Raw genomic sequence first — 13,633 nt, 5'->3', positions numbered from 1 at the left:
GAATTAAAGGCTTGATACAGTGGGTGTGGAAAGACAGTCCTCCTGTGACTTATTTGTCCCATCTGGAGGCTTTCTCTGCTTTGGGGGCTGAGCAACTGTTCCAACTCTTTCTACTGCTGCCTCCACAAGAACATTAGACCATGTGAGTTCACTTATGCAGATGTCATTCTGAAAACACTTGCATTTAAATAATGACATCCACCAAATTCTCTTAGTTGAACTAGAGGCGCCAGAGTTAACAAGACTTAACAGCAGTGCTTTCAAAATTCTTGCAGTCAACCAGGTTCAGACTTCTTCCATCATAAGGCTAAGCTTGAGCAAACAGGTAAACATATTCAAAATGAAGTTCCTACTCCAGCAGAAAGTGGGCATATTATAACAAGTTAATTGAGTAACTTGTCTCACAGAGATCAGTGGATTCAGGTTTGTTCTTTCAGCTGTGCCTGTACTTCCAGAACTAGGCCTAAAACTCTGTACTTTTATTCTAGGGCACCCTTCTGTCACTTTAAATATGTACAATTCAGTTGCTTCCTTTGGGGTACAGGGAAGTTGCTCTGAATTTGAATATTCTCAGAAAGAATAAAATTTCAAATATTTTTTTAACAAGTTCACCAACACCATGTAACATATCCACACCTGTACAGCATACAATGCAGCTCTTAAGTTATAATGACTCTAAGCAAAAAAAAAGCTGTAAGTCTATATTACAACCTGTGTGCTAATCAAATACTCCCCAAAGATACCCCATATGCACATCCCATGCACTTAATCCAGCATTTAATCTTGCACTACAGCAGCTTGAGCTATAAAATACTTATTTAGCAGCAGTAATAGCAGAGATATTATATTTGTGATCATGTACCTCATTTGCTCTCAGAACTATGCAATTCAGGATTCTCACTGACAAACAACTGCAAAATAGAATTCCACAGGATTCACTGATGTGAGTTCCTGAAAAGCAGAATATTGGCCACTGGAATATAGCCATCACCATAAATTTGCTCTACATTTTCAAAAGAAAGAAGATATTCCTCTTTTCCATTATGAATGGAAGATAGTGTGTTTGGATACTTTTCATGAGCCATAAGGTTATATGGGGAACAATTCTAACATGTAACCTGTAATGTTTTCAGAACAAAAATTATTCCATTTTTGCAGTCCATGCAAGTGCTGAACCAAGTAGCTCGTGTGCTGGCTTCAGTCAGCCAGCAACATCTCTAAAAATTGTTTTAGATCAATACTTACTATTTCTGGCAGACAGGCTATCTATGCAGTCTTTATTTAGATCTGTTCTGAAACCAATGCCAGGCAGTTTGCAAGCATTGGTAGCAAACCTCTCCTCTCTCAGAAGCAAAGCAAAGCAAAGCAAATCCTGGCTTTTGGTGCAGGTCTTTAACCTTGCATCTGTCCCAACATGACCTGCTGCTCCCCAGCAGTCCCACACCTGAACCCAGAGGGTTTTTCCTCCACTCCTCTCTCTCGTGGGACCTCGGGGAAGGGAGAGTACTGCAACTGGGCAAAACTTTGCAGTTGCTTTGACAGGACCTTTAGAGTCCTTTGAACAAAACAGATGCTAACTGTGTAACAGTGTCTTTTGCTCATAAAGGTTGCACTTCTTTTAACCATATCTGCCTGTCCTGCCAGTCACAAGGAATTGTCACTGCAATCAAGTATTTCCCAGGCTGTAGAGATACCTTGTTTTCCATTCAAACAAACAACTCTTCCCTGAGCATTTGTTGTGGCACATGCTGCAGACCCAACTATTATTGACTTTTCTTCGGAATTCACAAACATTAATTTTCCAGATGATTTCTTTACACACTCCATTTCTTCCAGTTAATAAACTTCATCCCACCACTGCACTGGTCAGCAGTGGGAAAGAGCCTGGATACAGCATCCTTTTTGTCCAGACCAGTCCAGAGTTGAGACAGAATTGAAACACTTAGGAGCTTCAGACAATGGAGACATATATAATCCAAGTGATTTGAATCCCCAAAATTATAAATATATAATAAGCTAGCAAAGTGAAATATAACTTCAAACCATAGGTGATTCTTTTTTACCACATAAGTGTTAATATAAAAAAACGTTATAAAGCATATCTCTTCTCTCACTGAGATTGTGTGTACCACAAAGCTAAAGTACTTTACTACACAGTGCTGCACTGTGTAAGAAACTTGGTTTAAAATGAGTTTCAGCTCAGGACAATGTGTTAGAACACCACCACAGAGCAAAACCTATACTCTGTGTTCCTTTCACTGCATTAGCAATGTAGACCACCTCACAGACAGAGACAGAAGTAGGTAACAAAATCCTGTATGAAGTGGAAGTGTTTTCCAAACTGTGTTCTTATACACCCATCATTCTCCAGGTTAAACACTCAGGATCATTTGTATTTCAAGTGCCAACAGTGTCCCCCTCATGACTCACATGAAGTCTGTCTTTCCTGCACACTCCCCTTTTATTTGAGGAGTGCTCATATTTTCTCATTAATGTGAATCCCTGCTCCTCACACTATGTTCATTCATAGAGACTAAAATTATTCCTTTTTTGCCTCATCAGCAAAAGGAAACTGGATATTTTGAATGTGCCTTCCTAAAAACTTGTATTTGGATGCCAGTACTTTCCTCCTGCTGTTTCTTGTGACTGTGGTGCTCTCATGACCATGAGCATTGGTTCCTCCCCAGCTTTCTGGAAGCCTGTGCAGACACCTCATGAGATGCACAACATTTGCCCCTGGCAGGCCTGCTGTCATCTAGGATATTAACCCATTTCTCCTGGAATCAGGAAAAGGACTTTCAGCAATAAGAATGTGAAAAAAAAGTTAGCACAGTTTGAAGAGAAGGTGGTAATGAGAGAGGAGATGCCACAGATCATGGAAAGCATTTGGAGATATTTCTTGGATAGAAATGACTTGTGTTGAAAGGTTGTGGTAAGAAGGAAAAGTGAAAGAAAGCTTAGCTGAACTAAAAGGAAGCATTCCTGTGACCTCTAGGAACCTCCTGCTTCTTCAGACAGGTTCATGAAGGAGATGCCTCTCCACCTCTTCTGGTGGGGAGAAAATCCACACCTCTTTTATGCATTTTGACTTCTTAATTTAAACAGCAGAATTTTGTGGAATCATTAATGACTGCATTATATTTTATGTCCACAGGGAGTCAGAAATGACTAGAGGAAGCTGGAGACAGAAAAGTAAGATGAGAAAACTCCCCTCCCTTTGTCTGTGAAACCACAGAATTGACAAAATCAGTCTGGCACCACCCAAATATCTGCCAGCTCCTCAGAGAGAACCCCAAGTGTTCTAGGCCTTTGCATCACATTTAGGTAGCTGTCACAATCCTGCTGAAAAACAAACAGATCATGAGGGGAAAAAAGAAAACCAGGTGTAATTTGGACTTCCATATATAACAAAAGCACAAACCAAAATGAAAACCCAGAAGCATGGTGATGGCTCACTCACAACTCATAGCAGAGATGGTTACGAGCAGCGGATGGGAAGCCAACGCATCAAACACAGCCTCAAAAGAAGAGCCCAAAAGAACTGTAAAACAGAGAGAAACCCAAAGAAAAACATGATAAAAAAAACCAACAAAATGAGAAAAAATTAAACAGAAATAAATTAAAAAACATTCAATATTGTATCCCAACAGAAACCTGTGTCTTGTTTAGCTGTTGCCATCTCCCATCACCCTTCCCAGGGCTGTTGGCCCATCCTGTGCTGAGTTTCATTTAGACAGGAAACACATCAAGCCTTTCGTGAGCCTGTGTGATTTGTGAGTGCTCTGTAAGTGGTGAGAGGGGGCCCTCTAGGGAAAACCTTCCCCTGCCTGCATATCACACCTAATAACTGGAAAAACAAAGCTGAGAGCAGCCATGCAGACAGCCTTACCACAGAGGTCACTTATATACTTCTACTGTGCTTTTCCTTCCTACAATTATCTGATGTGTGCTCATCCCTTCCTCCCCTAACCAAACTGATCTAATAGCCCACAAGGGGATTTGCTCCCTCATCTCTTGCCCTTTGCATCCAGAGCAAGTTCTAACATAGCACATAAGTTTCTAAAAATCAACAGCAATGTCCCCTTTCCTATTTGAATTGTTACGGGTTCTCACCCAAGATATTTGGTTTTTTTTCTGCAACCACTACCTTGCTTTCTCACAATCAATCTCCATACAAACAGTGGCTTGCCAACTTTACAGGTTTCTCAGCTGCCAACTTCAGGCATGTTCCCTTTCCCTGGTGACTGCTGCTGTGCTCCACTGTCCGTGGGGGGATGCAGAATGGTGGTTTGGGAGAGAGCAGGATGAAACTCAGGTGCTGCTTTTAGGTCACATGAGCAGTCATAGTATCTGTGAATGGCACAGCAGAGAAAACTGAGGGACATCCTCATCAGAGGCAAAAATTAATATTATAATATATTATATAACCTTAAAGCTTACTTCAGTGACCTGAGGAAAGACCTTGACTGAGAGATACTTATTCCAATAGAAATTAAGTAATCAAAAGCAATCCACACAATGGAGTTTCTTATTCAAGTCTCACTATTCCCTTTTCCTAACAATTATTAGTGCAAATCCTAAGAATTCCATAAATTTTGCATGAAATTTAGTTTTGAGAAAGCTATTTAAGTCTCCTGCTATTCTTTCCAAATCAAAAGACACAAAGCAGTTGAGTTAAAATGCCATCAATCCTACTTTACTTTAGGAGAGTTCAAAACTTCCAATGAATTCAACATCATTAAAGAACAAGGTATTTTGTCTTTTTAAATAGCATGCATCACATGATTACAGCACTTGAACTTGTGCTGAAGACGAGAATGTCTTTCTCACAGTAAAAACAAAGAACGAGTATTTTTTTTAGTCAAACGCTTATTTCAGTTGTAATCCTATTATTCAGTTATCATGATTTTTAACAAGAGAGCTTTGGCCTCAGAGCTGCACTTGTTTCTTACATGCAAGGTCCCATAAGACAAAAAGCAGCACAAAATATCCCCACAGAAAGAACAGAGTGCTAAGTAAGAAAGAGAAGATTTTCATCCACTGAAACAGACCAAGGGAACTACTGAAAAGGAAATGTTTTGAAGTCACATCTCCTTTGGGATTTAGAGCTCAAAATGCTTTCCTGGAACCAGATGGAGATGATGACTCCTTTCTATCAAAAGGAAGAAGACAAAAGGTAGCTGTGGCAATCACTGAGATGCAGCACACTGAAGTTCAAACCTCCCTACATGTAAACCCCATCTCCTTCCTTCCAGTGTACACTCTCATCCCTAAGCCACAGGGTGCTTTGAGATGCAAGTTAAAAACACACAGGTTGGAAATGATATCTTTTGCATGGAATACATGAATAACTATTACCAAGAGGGAGGAAGAGTATGACCTGGCAGCAAATGCACTTACCTGACTGAGGGGAAATCTGACCTGCAATCCAACTCAAATCCAATATTCACTCGCCTAGGGAGCAAAGCCTCTGCTCCCTCATCACTGGCCACAGTAAGAGTTTTATATTCCTCCCTCCATTTTCCAGTGGGAAGAATAATCAGAGCTTCAAGTGGAATAGCATCAGCCAGAAGGAAATGACACATTCAGATGTAATGTATACCCCCCTGCAGCTTGGTAGTAAAAGCACTCAGAGATGGAAAATGGGATCTCAGTCCCCTGCAGGTATACATAAAATTTGAGCCTGAGTTGTCCTTCCTTTTCCCTCACCCCCTTAGCAGCTGCTGTGTAAAATAAAACCAACACCAACCTGATGTAGATGATCTGAGGTCACCCTGGCTGACCCTGGGCTTTACAATGAGGAGAGCAGAGAAACAGCCACATGTAGCAAGATAGCAGATTCCCTGCTTGCTAAGAGAGTTTCAAATCCATCACCTAGTCTGCTTTCCATACATGTAATTTCAACAGCATTGGATTCCTGTAACTGTGGCATTTTAAATCAGAACATAATCTCACTTCTCAAGTCCAAACTTGCTACTCCAGCAATTAAAGTCACAATGAGAACCATAACATAATTTTTGTGATGATTTGTTTTATAACTAACCTGCTCCCAGTGAAATTGCATTTCTACTATATATTAAATGTGCAGTGTTTTTAAGACTTAGGTCCATTCTTTTTCCTTTCCCTCATCTCTGAACAAATGTGACTGTGCTGTGTTTTCAGCCTATTCTGTGATTACCTTTTTACAATACAAAATATTTGAGACAAAGATTATGTTCCCACCCAAGCTAATATAGTAATACAGCTCCACAAATCTGTTATTCTACTCCAAAATGTTCATTTCTTACGTAATACTACAGATTTACATGTATTTCAAGTACAAAGCAGGTACAAAGCTACTGGGCTTCTCTGTCTGAGTATCTGGGGTATTAGGATGTAGAAGTTCCTGTCCTCTGTGTTATTTTATAGCTCATTTTCCAGTCGGGGGGGGGGAAACTACTTAGTAGAAAAACATGCCATCATCTCCTCTTCTAATACCTTACTCACTGCAGCAAAGTTTATTTTTAACACTATGCCCAGACATTTGGAAAATAAATACCTTTTTCTCAATTAGCTGACACATTTCTTCAGCCTTCCTCACGCTCTTCTGCACAGGCTGTGCACTGTCCTGCCTACACCATCATCCCTGTGCCCACTGACTCCCTCGTGCATGTGCAGTCTCTCCAGCAAGGCACTGCAAACTACTGCAGTGCAGTCTGAGCCACAAGGAGATGGAGATCTAATCAATGGGCTGCAGCTGACTAAGCTAAAATGAAATGCTTGCTGAGCAGAACAGTCCACTGTCATATCCTGCAACGGGAGAGAGGCTTCAGGGAAAACATAGCCTTTATTTTCAAATAAATAATTAAGATCAAGCTGCTAAAGCCTTGAATGCTTGCAATTCGTATTTGTGGAGCCACAGGGAATGTGTTTCTGAAGTCAGGGTATCACAGACAGAGCAAAGGCACAATGCCTTCTGCACTGCACGTGACAAAACAGGCAGAGCCAAGCAAGGATCAAGGAGTTCTTGTCCAAAACCTGACCTACATTAGCACAGAAGACCTTCATGACTCAGAACACCTCCATTACATAAGCATATGTTGTTCATCTTCTGCATAACAATGTTTATGTTCATTTCCCCCTTCAAGTTCACATTTTCTTCTCAGCCTTAGCTCTCCATATCAAACAGATTCTGCTCGTCCAGCTCTCTGCTATAAAAATTAATGCAAGATGAAAAATTTGACTTGTGCACATTCTAAAGAAGAGAATTCTACATATTTAAAAAACCCAAAATTTTCTCAGTTCATTCTCCAGTTGCTTAGTTCTGTTGTCTTAGCACTGACTACTGATACTGCTGCATGGCAAAGGCAGGTTGTACAACCAGGATGTCACGGTGAATAAAACTGCTCCTGTCTCTATCTGAACCACAGCAGAAGGTTGCATCTAGGAGAAATAACAGTTAAATCCTTAAAATAGATCACTGCATCCTGTAATATAAAATTGGTTATGAAAGGTCTTGGGATTCTCCACAAAATAGACTTTTTAGGTAGGAGGGAATAAAGGAAGGGGAGAAAATCAGGAAGAAAAAACTGTTCTCATTTCTCAGAAGAGTATCCTCAGCAACTGCAAGCACTTACTAACTAGTATTTTACAAACTTTAATAAAATTCCTTTAATTCATCTTCTTGTGCATGTTATAATCACAGTCTTTTCAATCCCACTTCATGCAAGTTTGTCATTACTGTCTTCTCAACACTGCTTAGATCTGCAACACCTTCTTTGAAACTGGACAGGTGGTATCCCATGCATCAGCAACTGTTACCTCGTCTAGATTTGTACAAAGGCACTAAAAAGGTGGTGTAGTTTTCATCAGCCTATTCCATATGGACCATAACAATTGCAGCACTCAGGTAACCTGCCTCCAGTCCTAAAGGAGATGCTTCTGGATTTCCTACAGGTAAGGTCACAGGGAGCTGGGCAGATGTATTCTGTTTCATCTGGCATGTAAAATACTGATTTTTAAAAAGCATAATGATGGTTCAGAATGAAAATTTGACACTCTCCTGAAGAACAAAATCAGCAGAAATATAACTAGCTGGGATAGCTACCTTTCTAATTAGGAAAGGTCTACACAGCTTTTCTAAGGGAAAGTAGCACATCACCAACAGTTTTCTCTGCAGCATTTGTGCATATAGGCAAGGGCAAGCTAGTCCATACAGTACAGCTGAGTTTTCAAAAACATCAGCCTCTCAAAAGGTCCACACTACAAGAAATTGCACTGCAAAACACATTTCTCTCTCATTCGAGTGGTATCAACTATAGCTGTCCTCTAAAGAGGAAATAAACAAGCAGTTTTGAAATCAGCCAAATTCAGAACATGATTTCCATTATATCAAAGTTTAACTGTGAGGCTGGTTCCTAATGTTTAACAAAAACTTTGGCATGAAAAGCATGAAAATTTTGTTTTAATTTTCCCCCTCTCTTTATGGCATTTATAAGCAGCACAGTAAACTGATAACTAACAGAGCTGCAGCAGCTGTGACAGCACTTAAAGCAAGAGTGTGAGAGAGCCCAGGATGCTTCCTTACACACCTTCTGGTCTCGACCATCTTCTGTTTTATGGAGCAATGTAAGTTCCTGCAGACTGTTGCCCAGCAGACTTTGTAACACGTGGCAATGGGCAAGGAGTAGAGGGGTGAGACCACTCCTATGAAAGCAAATCTGTGCCACAACAGCTCTTCTCCAAGGACTAGCATTTGTGCTAATATTAGCATGCCACACAAGGGAGATCAGTTTTGTTTTCCTAGAAGCACAGGATAAATTCAGATTCAGAATAAACCTGGATTTAGTTACGTCAAGTGGGCCATAACTTCACAAATGTTGATCTATCAAGTTGAAGTGTCAAATATCCATCTTCTGTAGAGATATAGAGATCAAATCCATAACACTCATCAAAGGCTCAGGAGAGTAACAGCTCCCTGTGTAAAAGCTGCTGGGACAGCCCTTGAAATGATCCCACTTCAAAGCTTTAAACAGTCTCTAGAAAGTAAGAAGGCAAGAGGTAAGTTAAAAAAAAAACCCAAAACTCAACAAATCCACAGTATCCTAAAGACCTGGATCATTATCTGTATTATTAGAAAGTCATTCAGAGTTTTTTTGAAAAGGTGATAATAAGATTGTGGCTCTGAATTTCAGAGGATATGAAAACAGCTGATACTTTTATGGTATTATTCATAAAGTATGACAATGCTTCTGAAACTGTAGGAAACTGCAGAGAACTTACATGAGCAGAAAATTTCTGTTAACAAATTGAATATGACTGAAAGCAAAATCCAGACATGCTTCCAAAAAAAGGGAGTGAGCCCCTTCCCTCACCTGTCTTGTGTATTGTACCTCAGAACCAAACCACAGAAATACTAGGCTCAGGATTTTTCAGATAAATCTGAAAAATATCTTCTCCATGGATAAATCAATGGAAAGAGAATGGAGAAAAAAGAATTTACCTTACTGGGTTGAAATAATCTCTTCAGTGAAACAAGTGATAAAGTTCTTATTAAAAAAAACCCAATGCAAAAACACCACAAAATGTTTCATCTCTCTTGCCTTCATACCACCCTTCCTCTCCATCTCCTTCCTAATCCTCAGTGCATTACTTGGGCAGCAATCACTCTGTGCTTCTCCAGAAAAATGCCTTGGTCTGATAAGTGGGACTCAAAGTGGTATCAGGGACACAAAAGGACCAAAGGGCCCAGTGACTATTGCATAACATTAGAAGCACTGAAGTGACTATTTATGTGGTTTTTTTTTTGCTGTATCATTTCTGTCAAAAAGCCTGACCCCCTGAAGTGTGGCGTAGGAGAACAGGTACATTAGGTATATGAGACTACACCCTGTATCATCCTCCTATATCCCAAATGAGTGGAGACTTTTCACCACTTTCAGGAAAGCACACTCCCACCCCTCAGGGGATGGCATGTATCTTTTTAGGAACAGATCATGTCTCATTCATCCTTCTATGAGACCCAGCTGTGCAATGAACCACCATTGAGCAGAATGAAGACAAACCTCAGAGTCCTGCACTCTGACAAAGACCCCCTCATCCACACCAACCCAAGCAGGACACAGCTTGCAAGACACAGCTGAACAATCTTTTCCCTGGAAAAGGCTGGATGTAGAGCTGTTTCTAAAAACAGGGCCTAGGAGCAAACTAAAAGTGAAATAATTTTAAGTTACGGTGAGAAAGGAACAAAATAGGGGATTCAAAAGAAGAGACATATGGAAAAATTAATTTCTTTAATTGTAAAGAAAGAACAGTGTTCAAATAATGGGACTTGAAATAGACATAAAGAATGATTTCATTAAGAAAAGAAGGAATTTTGCAGAAAATCAAATACCAGTTTCAAGCTGTAATGGACTTGAATTCTGACTCCAGAAAGAGGAAAGGAGTGGGACTATATTTTGTGAAGGGCAATATGGAGAAGGGTTATCCCCAAACTAAAAAGCTTTGACAAGGAAGTCCAGTAGTATGTAATGTGTGTCTCTCTAAGAATAAGAGGCAGGCATAACCTTTGAAGCTGCTCCCAACTACAGAGAAAAAGAAAACTGAAAAGATTTATGAAAGAAGAAAAAAAAAAAACAAAAAAAAGAAAAAAAAAAAAAACTCCCCAGCTATATTCATCTGCTAAAGACACAAAATTTGCTCACTGGCCTTTGCTTTCTTCCCACTCCCCAAACATACCCTGCACTACAGAGTCTCTGTATTTAGCTAGCACATTATCAACACTTTCCAGAACAACAATTATCTTGCAGGTGGAAAAAGTGTGCAGATCCAAAGCTGCAAGCCTAGGATGATAAACAGAGATATTGTATCAGCACTCTTTGCTTGCACTGTGTTCTGAAATAAATCTAGGAATTCTCTGACAGATCCTAGAATATCTGAAGCTTTACACATCCTTATGAGTGACCCCAGATAACACCATGCTGGTAAAAGAACTGAAGATAAAACCCATATTACATAGCACAAGTCATGCCCCCTGCCCTTACCTCCCCTCCAGGCAGGCACACTGAAATATCCCTGCTAGGAAATCTGGATAGGGGCAGTAGACATAAAACCAAAGCCAGGAAGGGTGAGAACAGCATTACAGGCTGCAGCTCACAGTAAGCTCAGCCCCAGAGATCAGGTCAGCTTTTAACATCTAGCACACTTTTTCATCAAAAGCTTTAAGAATACACCAACCTGTTTCCCCAGACCACAGAGAACTGAACTAGACCAGTCCCCTGGGGCTACAAAAGTTACATGGCCAGCACTGGGCTCACCCTCTTTGTTAGTCCATATTGTACTCAGTAAGTATTGCAAGCCTGTGGAAAACATGATTATCCTGAAGGAAATGAAACAAAAAAATCAAAAAAAACCAACCAAACAAAAAAAAAGCCACACATCTTTTAAGACAAGATCTATCATCCCTTCTTAATCCCCAACTCAGCTGCAGTCACTTGCTGCTTCTCACCTTGCAGAAAATGCAGTGCAATATAACGACCACGCACAACAGCAACAAAACAAACAGAACCACAAAACCTTTCCATTCCCAATCAGTTGCAGAAATGGAAAAATACAAAAATACTGCCTGAAATGTACTTACTGGTCGAACTTCCCCAGTAGTGTTGGTGTACTGGCGGGCCAACCCAAAGTCTAACATGTAGCACTTCCTGTACGTTGAAGGTAACCGGCCCATGGCAAAGTTGGACTGGACAAAGAAGGAAAGAAAAGTCAAACTGATGCCAGCAGCTTGGGTAAGAGTGGCCATTTGTTAGCAAAATTTCATCATGTAGGTCCACATGCTTCTGGTGGAAACAAGTCAAAGAGATTCATTTTAAGAGGCACCTTAAACATCATGATTAGAGAATCACTGCCTTGATAAGAAGTTCACTTTGCAGATGAGAGACTGAGGAGTCTCAAAATTGCTAAAATTCACACTAGGTTAGCTAAATTTCTGCTGCTCTGACAAAGAGCTACATTTAACACCACCAGTTCTGCAGTGAGAACTCCATGATTTGCATAACAGGCTGGAGTTCTTGTAGGCAAATGCTTCTGTTCATAGTTCAGCTGCTAGCATGAATTATTCTGCCCTAACTCCCAGGATCTCCACTTACTGCATTGCACTGCCAAGATCTATCTGAACACCGAGGCATATAGAAAACACCAGGCTCGATTCTCAGTAAATAAACCAATAACAAGCAAATGGAGCAACTCCTTTTTTTAACCTCAATCCTAAAGTTCCATCTTTTACCATAATGGGTGGCTGCTAAAGGATTTATAGCCAATTACATCAATGACTGGTTTTCAGCTGAATCCAGTCAGCCAAAAGCAGCTGATTTTAAAAGGAGCAAATGAGTTTGCTAGAAAGAAATTGGTCACAGGTATGGCACAGCAACAAGTGTTCAGTTCAAATAGTGAAGAGCTGTAGGAAAAAGACTGGCTTCTACAATGAGACTTGGAATTACTGTGCTTTGCCTAAGCAGATGACCAACAATGTGACTGTGTTTCTGACACTGGAAACTGTGCTCCAATTCTTTTGGCAATCACTCATATAGGATTAAGAGCATGATTTAGCTAAGTCAAATACATGAATTAAGATTTATTCAAGTGATGCGTCACAGAACAAGACTTCCTTTCTGAACAACTTTTACAGTGATAATTGACTGGGCTCCAAAGGGCCATTCAGAACTAGACTGCTTCAATCTGGGATCTTGACTGGTGCAAGTATGACTGACAGCTACCAACCCACCATGGAGCAGCCTCTGCCAATAAAAGCTGGTTTGCTTTGCACTTAAAGGAAGGACAATACAATATTACTATTCTGTACCTATAAAAAACACCAAACATGTCAGACAGTGGAACTGTGCAAGGAAGCCTAAATGTATCTGCTGAGACCTGTCCATACTCACACTGTCTTTACTGACTCAAGCAGAACAGACAGACATAAAACCAAAGGAAAATTTCCAAAACAACATACAGGCTTGATGTCCCGATGCAGGAATCCCACAGAGTGAATGGCTTCTATTGATTCCAGAATCTGTTTGCCCAATCGCAGCGTTGTGCTCAGGGTGAAAGTCCCTCGAGGCTGACTCCTTCTGAGATCTGCAAGATTTCGGCCCTGAAACAGTCAATAGAACACTTAAACCACCACAGGAAAGCAGAGCCTTTCACAGCTGTGTGTTCTAACATGCAACACCAAAAAAGCAGACATGCTACCCAGAGAGGAGCTCGTGCCAAATAAAGCTCTGCTTTATTTCTTGTAAGATCTTGCAGTTGTTCATTTTAGTTTTTAAGTGATGCATTTGCTGATGAGAGGATACCAGATTGTTATCTTGAGAAGTCAGCAGGTCACTGTTTGTACATTAGGCATGGCATGGACAGCAGTGCCTCAGACTGGAGAGACCAGCATCTCCTCACTGTTAAACCCAGACCATACAGAAGCTGAATTTAGCACAACCTCTGACTGCTCTCTGAGCCTTCTAAAGATTAAAGCAGTAAAAATTCCATCAGCAGGTCATGGTGCTGCAGTTTCATCAGAAACTTCCTAGCACACATTGTCTGGTTCAAGCTCAAGCCAGCATTGTTGTGGCAACACCACAATGGGGAAAGTTGTCTATCA

General features: G+C 40.5%; 1 protein-coding gene across 3 annotated transcripts in view; it reads right to left on the bottom strand.

Moving 5' to 3' along the window:
* The window catches only part of TTBK1 (tau tubulin kinase 1), a 104,340-nt gene that overhangs the window by 51,359 nt on the left and 39,348 nt on the right, over positions 1-13,633 (bottom strand). For all 3 annotated transcript variants that reach the window (XM_071418868.1, XM_071418805.1, XM_071418729.1), the window contains exons 5-6: positions 12,992-13,132; positions 11,618-11,722 (exon numbers count right to left, since the gene is read on the bottom strand). In XM_071418868.1, the coding sequence (XP_071274969.1) occupies positions 11,618-11,722; positions 12,992-13,132 (246 nt within the window). The remainder of the gene's footprint in view (positions 1-11,617; positions 11,723-12,991; positions 13,133-13,633) is intronic.

Source organism: Agelaius tricolor, unplaced genomic scaffold (assembly GCF_023055355.1).
Source record: "Agelaius tricolor isolate 1412-34295 unplaced genomic scaffold, bAgeTri1.0.p SCAF_1, whole genome shotgun sequence".
Lineage (NCBI taxonomy): Eukaryota > Metazoa > Chordata > Aves > Passeriformes > Icteridae > Agelaius > Agelaius tricolor.
This window is presented reverse-complemented; position numbering and strand designations above follow the sequence as displayed.